At 46.3% G+C, this 8,774-nt stretch overlaps 1 protein-coding gene across 1 annotated transcript in view; it reads left to right on the top strand.

The window, feature by feature from the left end:
* Positions 1–8,774, top strand: part of LOC107116990 (granzyme A-like) — a gene marked incomplete at its 3' end in the record, with an annotated part of 17,807 nt that overhangs the window by 2,126 nt on the left and 6,907 nt on the right. The window contains exon 2 of the mRNA XM_015419027.1: positions 5,613–5,757. Coding sequence (XP_015274513.1) covers positions 5,613–5,757 — 145 coding nt within the window. The remainder of the gene's footprint in view (positions 1–5,612; positions 5,758–8,774) is intronic.

The raw sequence follows: 8,774 nt of genomic DNA on the forward strand, positions 1-8,774 counted from the left end.
GAGCTCCCGGAGGAGATCAGGGCCCTGCGGGACCTTATGCAGTTCCGCAGGGCCTGCAAGACGGAGCTCTTCCGCCAGGCTTTCACATAGGGGCCGCCGCTGCCACCACCACCAACGGTGGCAACGCCAACAAGATCTGGGATCACCCTGGGAAGCTCAGCCTATCTTGTGTGATATTAACAACACAGGGACAGTGGTACTCAATGGGGCCGATCTGAAGATGCCATCATAACCACTCAGGACCATCTTGTTATTGAAGCACTTTATTATTGTTGTTATGTATAACTGTTGTTATGATTTTATTGTTTTATTGGATTTTATGCATGGGCTGTCGCCCCTTGTAAGCCGCCCTGAGCCCGCTTGCGGGGAGGGCGGGGTAAAAATGTTTAAATAAATAAAATATAAAATAAATAAATTGACCACTAGGAGTAATACATGTGTAGAAAAGGAGAGGGGGAAACAAAGCACACAAGCAATGCAGAAGAGCCCATGCCTGTGTTTGTATTTTGCGTGTATTTTGTTCTGTACATAGAAAATGTGGAATAACAAACCATTAAATTATCTTCAAGAATAAATTTAAAGCAGCCACAAAACAGCAGGTAAAAGTACGCAGACTAGGGGGCGGGGGTGGTGGAGTGGCCCTGCTCATTCGGGAGGCTTACTCCTCCAGGGCACTCCTGCCGCCAAAGCTCACAGACATTGAGTGTGCCAGTCTAGTGTGGGAAGCTGAGGAGAGTTTGGCTATCTGGGTGGTATACCGCCTGCCCAATGCACCAGCCTCTAGCCTGCCATCCCTGTTGGAGGCTGTGTCGAGCTGGGCATTGGAGCACCCTAGACTGATAGTCCTGGGTAACTTCAATGTCCTAGCGGAAGATGCAGCCTCTTTACAGGCGATGGACCTGGTGTCATCCATGGAGGTGCTGGGACTCTCCCAATATGTACTGGTTCCCACTCACCGGGCCGGGCACACGCTCAATTTGATCTTCACAGTGGGGGTTACTGTGGCCCAGATCACTGTTATGGCAGTGCCATGGTTGGACCACCATGCCCTGAACGCCCGTCTGAACGTTTCACCCCGACCCTGTTTGGGCGGCGAGCGTATTTTAGCTTGCCCATGGAGCCAAATGGCCCCTATGCGGCTTCAGATGGCTCTACGGGATCCGATGCCCCCTGGCAGCTCATTAGAGGAGCTTGTAGAGGACTGGCACAGCCGACTCTCTGCCGCCATTGATGAGATCACTCCCAGGTACTCTCTGAGCCCTCGCTCTAGGCTGGCTCCTTGGTATACTCAGGAGCTACAGCTGATGAACCGGAGACTAAGATGGCTAGAGAGACAGTGGCAGCAAATACACGACGAAGCTACAAGAGCATCTTATAGGACATTTATGAAATCCTATGAGATGGCAGTCAAAACCGTGAAGAGAGAGTTCTACGCGGCCATGATTGCATTTGCAAGCTCACGCCCGACTCAATTGTTTAGAATTATTTGGTCCTTGACAGTCTTGCCACAGGGCAGACCTAATGCTAGGGAATTGGACATTGACTGTGAAGCTATTGGAAGCTATTTTGCAGATAAGGTCTTGTTACTCCGCCACGATCTCCCCACCACAGTTGAGACAGTGAGTGAACTCAAGGCTACATGCACTTCTTCTAGTCCAATTTTGGATTATTTCAGTCTACTCAGTCTAGAGGAAGTCGACAGATTGTTCTCAACAGTACATCCAACCACGTGCAGCCTTGACCCGTGCCCTTCATGGCTAATTAAAGCTGGTTGTGAGGGGTTTCAAGGTACCCTTAGGGATATTATTAGCAAGTCCATCTCTGAGGGACTGTTCCCAGGGGCACTCAAGGAAACCGCACTGAGCCTGCCTTGGCAGGGAAGGTGGGATAAAAATCAAATAAATAAATAAATACTAGAATCCCACACAGTTTAAAGATTTTTAAAATGGCACAATGGCATTTGTCTAGCACACATATGCTATTTTTTCGGAGCTGTATTGAAGGAAATGTAGATATTCTTCTCTATGTGTGGGCATATTTAATCTAAATATTTCCAAATAAGGGACACCGTAGAGAGGTTTATCCTGTTTATTTTATTTACTACAGTTATATTTTATCCACCTCAAGAAGAACTCAAAACAGGCACTGACACTGCTGCTAGCCCTCTGACTACAGTGATGGGCTCCCAATTGTGCACAGAGAGCATTAAGCATGTTCAGTTTTATGCGTGTAGATTCTATTCAGACTTTCAACGCTACATTTTGAAGTCAGGGCAGTCCACATGATTCCCCCCCCCCCAAAAAAAAATATTTAAAGAAAAAGAAAACAAGGAGAAAAACAAAAGCTTAGATTGCCCTTTGTATACAAAGCCCAGAAACAAATTTCTTGCTGAGATTTCAAGGGGTATAAATTCTTCTCCTGTAATGGAGGAACTCATTTTCCTTCTTTCTGCTTCAGATCAGTATGTTTCTTACAGAGTGGCGCAACTCGCCTTGGCAGCTGAGAAAATATGGGCTATAGCTGGGTCAAACTATTTTAATCACACATAATGAAGATATTTACATGTTTTTAAATATGTTTTTAGGCGTTTTTAACATTATTGTGTTCTCATTTTTGCTAGATTCAAGTCCAGTAGCACCTTTGAGACCAGTGTTTCCTCTAAACTGTGTTAGGGAGTGCTGATGCACAAAAGTTTAGCTGGCTGCTCAGATACTGTAGCTATCTGCTCACATGCATTTTTCCTCCACTGGAAACAATAGAGGATGGGAACACCTCCCTCTGGGGCCAATAAAACTGGACCCCCTATGCTGCAAATTTGGTACCTCTACCTAAAAAAACCCTCCACAGAACTTCTGGTAGTCCATTGATTATAATTGTCCCCATAGGCTACAATGGAGAAGGAAAAAATCATATTTTTTTGCTTACCCCTATTATGCTTTCAGTATGATTTGTAAGCTGCCAAGTCACAGTAAAACTGGGATATAAATATTTGAATAAATAAGTAGTTTGGGCAGGTTGATAACATTTAAGCAACTTCCTGTTTGTCAAGGATTCTAACAGTGATTGTTCCACCTCTGTTATTCTTGACCTGTAAATTTGTCATATTTCACTAAACAAACCCCACCAAAGTAGACTTCAAGGTTTCCCTCCCAGCAAGTGCTGGTATGTTTTCTAAGGCTCAGGGCAGGTCTACCACTATAGTGGACTCAGTTGGGTAGACCTGTTCTCCAGAGGCCAGGTCTACCAATATAGTGGAAAGGAGTGGGTAGACCAGTTCTCCAGAGGCCAGGTCTACCAATATAGTGGAAAGGGGAGGGTGTTCTCCGGTGGTCAGGTCTACCAACATGGTGGAAAGGGGCAGGTAGATCTGTTCTCTAGAGGCCTGGTCTACCCTCATAGAGGAAAAAACTTTCTGTAATGAAATTTGACTTGGTTCAGTTTTCTCTTATAATGTTTAGATTGTTCTTAAAATATTGTCTAAATATAGTTTAATTTATTCTGAGAATTTTACAAGGTTATGGAAATAATCTTCTAAAAACTAATTTATGCGGTAGTCAAATGTAGACTCGCTCACAGCTTTAATGCCACTAGCTTTTTTTGCTTACAAGGTAGAATTTTTGCTCACAACACTGTGGAGGTTAGAGGGAACATTCTTTGAGACCAATAAGATTTTGGAGGTATAAATTTTCAAGAGTCAAAGCTACCAAGGAGTCCCAAATGTTTATAACCCCCAAAATCTTGTTGGACTTTAAGGATCTACTGGAATGAAATCTAGATGTTCTATTAAAGACCAACATGGCTAACCCTCAGAAATGATCTTGTTTTTGCTGTAGTTTTAAAAGTTTAGATGTGCAAAAGTTCTCTAAAAGGAATATTCCAGAGGGTAGCCATACCCCCCAAAATCTTGTTAGTCACTCTGCTGCTACTGGACTCAAATTAGCTACTATAAGTATTTTCAAAGAATTCCACAGGAATTAAATATAGTTTTTAGATGGATGCAATTAAAGCAGTCCTAAACTGTGGTTTTAATTTTGGTTGTATGTTTTTTAAATTGTTTAATGTATTTTATTTATATTGTAAGCCACCGTGAGCTCCAGAGGAAGAAAGGCAACTAACAGACATTTTCAATAAATAAATGTGTCCACAACATGTCCCTGACCCTGCTCCACTCTCCGCTGCCACCAGCCGCACCCCTTTCCATGTTGTGTTTGCAGACAATCCCAAGCTTGATGGTGATTGGACCAGGACCCCTCACAGCTCCGAAACAGCTCCTTCAGTTTCACTTTACCTACCAAGCCTTTCTGTAGTGACACAGCACAGCTGTCAGCTAGCTGCCATGCTTTCTTTGTTTTCTTTTGTCCCCGACCTTTCCGCATGCACACATGCTTGCTTTGCATAGCTGACGTGGGTAACATAAGGGAGGTGCTCTTTTCCCCGTGCGAACTGGCTCAGCCAGACAGCGCTATCAGTGTAACCTTGAAGAGAAGGGAGGGCTTGCATTCCACTATCACTATTGGTGTGAATATTTCTGCTCTCAGGGGGGTGGGGAGAGTCTTCCATTTATGATGTAATGTCCCGCCGGGAGAATTCTCGTGTGCGCGCTTGGATTTCATTTGCTTTGCTAGATGAGGCATCAGAGTATATGTACTGAGTCCCTTGCACTAATCGTTATTTCTGACAATGTACCTGTACCACTTGGCAACAGAACAGTATTCTAATAAAGCATAAATTTTCCTGAGGAGTGTGTTTGGACCTGCGTGTTGTTGACGCTGACAACAGCTCAGTGTGGAAAGGGGGGGAACCTCTAAAGAGTTAAGGGGGAAGAATGTTGTTGTTGTTCAGTCGCACAGTCGAGTCCGACTCTTTGCGACCCCGTGGACCAAATCACGCCAGGGCCTCCTGTCTTCCACCGTCCTCTGAAGTTTGCTCAATTTCATGTTTGTTGCATCTATGGCACTGTCTAATCATCTCATCCTTTGCCGTCCCCTTCTTCTTTGCCCTTCAATCTTCTATAGGATAGGAATAGGATGTAGCAGTGAGGTTCCTCAGACCACTTGGAAAGCAGAGCTCAGCGCCATGACCCCCCCTTAATGCTGACAGGAGGAATTTCCACATAGACACTCCTCTGCAGCCAGTTTGGAGATTCCCCTTTAAAGTGGAGGAAATCAGGTTTCCATCTAAAAAACTAAAGCTCCAGGGCGGGTACTTAAAATCAGCATAACATCATGTGGATTTCCCCCTTTCATCCTGAGGCTTCTTGTTTTCCATACCAAGGAAAAAGCCTCTGAGGATGCAATCAGCCACACCATGGCCATGTGTCCCACAAAACATGCTGCTGCAACATCTGGTTCCGTGGTGTCTAACAGACTTATGAGGAAAGAACATTTAAATAGCCACACATACCCCTGACCACTTCATTTTGTTTCAAAACCCAGAATAGTCTTAGAAGAATCCAGTGACGTTCCAGCTTTCAGCCCTATTGAAAAGCTTTGAGTATATGTGCTTTTTTAAACCTCTTGCCCATTTACATTTCCTGCACTGGAACTGACTGATTAACCCGCAGCACAGAGAATATGAAGCAACTTGATTCACTTGGTTTATTTCTGCTTGAGGTCACTGTGCAAGAATCCCGGGAGGGCAAGTGTCGATTCCACATTCAAGACCCTATATGGCAGCCCTAGTCAGAGGAAATGTCTTCAAGTGTGGAGGAAGTTTGATCCGAGAAAACTGGGTGCTGACAGCGGCCCATTGTCAAATGTAAGTTTGGAGACATATTTCTTCTCAAGAAACTTTAAGCACTATGGTTTTTGAGTGACATTTTGGGTTGTTTTAACAGGGGTAGTGGAAACAAGGGTGGGAATTGTAGGAACGGACAAGGGGAGAAGCAAAGATAGTATAGGAATGGGGGGAGCTGTGTCTCAGTGGCAGAGCATCTGGTTTGCCAGCAACTCTAGTTTACAGGATCAGGAACTAAGGGACATGTAAAACCCACCCCTGAGAATCTGGAGAGAAGTTACCGATAAGAACAGACAATACTGACTAAGGGCCAGGGCCAGGTGGGGCTCTTGCCTAGGAAGGCTTCTGATTGGTCTTCAGATTGGCTGTACAGGAGATGTGGCTGAAGAATTGGCAGAAGGAACATTGGGTGGGAGCAATACAGAGAGTTCAGCTGTGGAGCACTGGCACCAGAGGCATCACAAGGAGGCCCAGCAGGATGTGCAGGAGTTTCCTAAGGATGCGGGGGAGAGGCCAGCAGACAGACAAAGCAAGGAGTGAGAGGAGTGAAAAGAAAAGACAGAACTGGTGTGGCAGAGGGAAACTGGCTGAGCAGAAGACAAGAAAGGATTGACTGATGAGAACATTGGGAGAAAGAAGCATGAATGTGGGGTGGGTGGGACAGATCAGCTGGATGTATGTTGTAGGCTTGCTGTAAAAGGAAGGTGAGGAAGGCACATGTCCGAGAGTGGCTGAGGAGGAACCTGGGCAGGTGGTCCTGCAGATTTGGCAGGAACCCTGGTTTGAGGCCACTGCCAACCAAGGTCACACTGACCTTAACAGACTAAGAGTCTGGCACAATACAAGGCAGCTTCATGTGTTCATCTTGGAAAGTGATTGGTGATTTTTCCTTCCTTCGAAATCTACATGGCTCCTTGTGCATGTACAAGTTCTTCTTGTATTATAGTTCAGTCCTCAGTAGGGTTGCCAATCCCCAGTTGGGGGCAGGGGATCTCCTGGTTTGGAGGCCCTTCCCCTGCTTCAGGGTTATCAGAAAGCAGGAGGGGGAATGACCACTGGGTGCTGCATTATACCTTATGGAGACCAGTCCCCAGAGGGTATAATGGAAATCAATCTGTGGGTATCTGGGGCTCGGGGGGGGGGGCTGTTTTTTGAGGTAGAGGAACCAAAGTTTCAACATAGTATTAGGTGCATCTCCTTAAAATCCCAAGTATCAAAAGGATTGGATCAAAGGGTCCAATTCTATGAGCCCCAAAAGAAGGTGCCCCCATACTCTATTATTTCCAGCGGAGGGAAGGCATTTAAAAGGAACACAGTCCCTTTAAATGTGATGACCAGAACTCCCTTTGGAGTTCAATCAGGCATCTTCCCTCTCCTCTCCTGGAGGCTCCTGGAAAGTTCCCCACAAGCTTGTCAGCCTCACCTGGCAACCCTAGTCCTCAGTGACTCGCTGCTGAATGCATTATTGCCTGCACTGAAAAGCATTATGTCTGAGTTGACCTGAAACCTGTGATCTCCATTGTGGAATCAGGGATGGCTCTTTCGCACATGGAAGTCATTGCTTTATGTTGCAGGAGTATAGCGGGTGGGGGGTGCAATGACATTTCACCTTGCTTTAGTGATCACCGGGATCAGTTGATCAACACTGCAACTCTATGCAGAATTACTCCACTCTAAGCCTCTTGAATTCATTGGGTTTTTAGGCAGGAATTGTTCAGACAGGAAATGTTTTAACTAAATAAATAAGCATGCAAATTCTCTTTGGGTTGCATCCAGGACTCAGTGCCTCTTTGCAACCTCTTCACCAGGGCTGGAGGGAGCTGGAAGCCAGCCTGACCTGGCTTACAAGAGGAGGCCACCTGTTCCTGGAGCACACGGGCTAAGAGACTGACCTGACCCAGGCTGGCGGTGCTGAAGCCAGCATACCTTAATTGAGTCCTTAAAAGGGCCTCAGGAAAAGCACTGTCTGGGAGAGTCAGCCACTTGTTGTTGCTAAGTGGTCTCTCCCCCTGCCTCCATGGCACAGCTGCTACTTACCTGATTCCAATGGAATACTTCCAGTAACATTCACCACACCCTCCCTTCTCAATGGAGCATGGGGAAAACACGGGAGGAAATAGGACTGGGATGTCACGTCCTGGATTGAAACAGGGGACATAATGTGAAGTCAGGACACTCTAGGATGTCAGAGCTTCCTGACTTCACATTCTGACCCAAAACAGGAAGTGGTGTCTTGATGCCTAATAAATATCCAAATATCTGAGAGTCAGTTTGGTGTAGTGGTTAGGAGTGTGGACTCTAATCTGGGAGAACCTGGTTTGATTCCCCACTCCTCCACACACAGCTGCCGGTGTGACCTTGGATCAGTCATAAGTTCTTTCAGAGCTATTCTCTCAACAGAAGTCCTCGAAAGAGCTCTTTCAGCCCCACCTACCTCACAGTAGGGTTGCCAAGTGAGTTTTACTCACCGGCGGGGGAGCCTCGGCGCGCTCCGGGAGCCGTCCCTGTTGTGCACACACAAAGCATGCGCATGCCGCCAGCACATCACCAGAAGTGACGTGTGACGTCGATCACATTGAGGGCGTGACCCCGATCGTTGGAGAGAAAACCATAGAATTGTCCCTCCGACGATCGGGGCCACACCCCCAACATGATCGACGTGGTGATGCAGCCACACTGTGCTTCGGGGGCAGAGTTCGCCCCGAGGCCCGATTCCGTGGCGGCGGAAATCGGGCCTCCAAAGCGGGGGTTTACCCGCCACCCGCCCCCACTTGGCAGCCCTACCTCACCGGGTGTCTGTTGTGTGGAGGGGAAGAGAAAGGAGATTGTAAGCCACTCTGAAACTCCTTCGAATAGTGAAGAGTAGGGTATAGATCAAATCTCTTCTTCTTTTATAGTTTTTACAGAGATTTGAAAAATTTCCAGACTGTCCTGGTATCACTTCCTGTTTTAACCATAGAGACTGGAAATTCCTACAACGTCATGACATCAGTATTGCCAGGGATTGCCAGACAATGGCTAGTAACCTAGTCTACGAC

This window comes from Gekko japonicus, unplaced genomic scaffold (assembly GCF_001447785.1).
Source record: "Gekko japonicus isolate JY-2015 unplaced genomic scaffold, Gekko_japonicus_V1.1 scaffold176, whole genome shotgun sequence".
NCBI classification, from domain to species: domain Eukaryota; kingdom Metazoa; phylum Chordata; class Lepidosauria; order Squamata; family Gekkonidae; genus Gekko; species Gekko japonicus.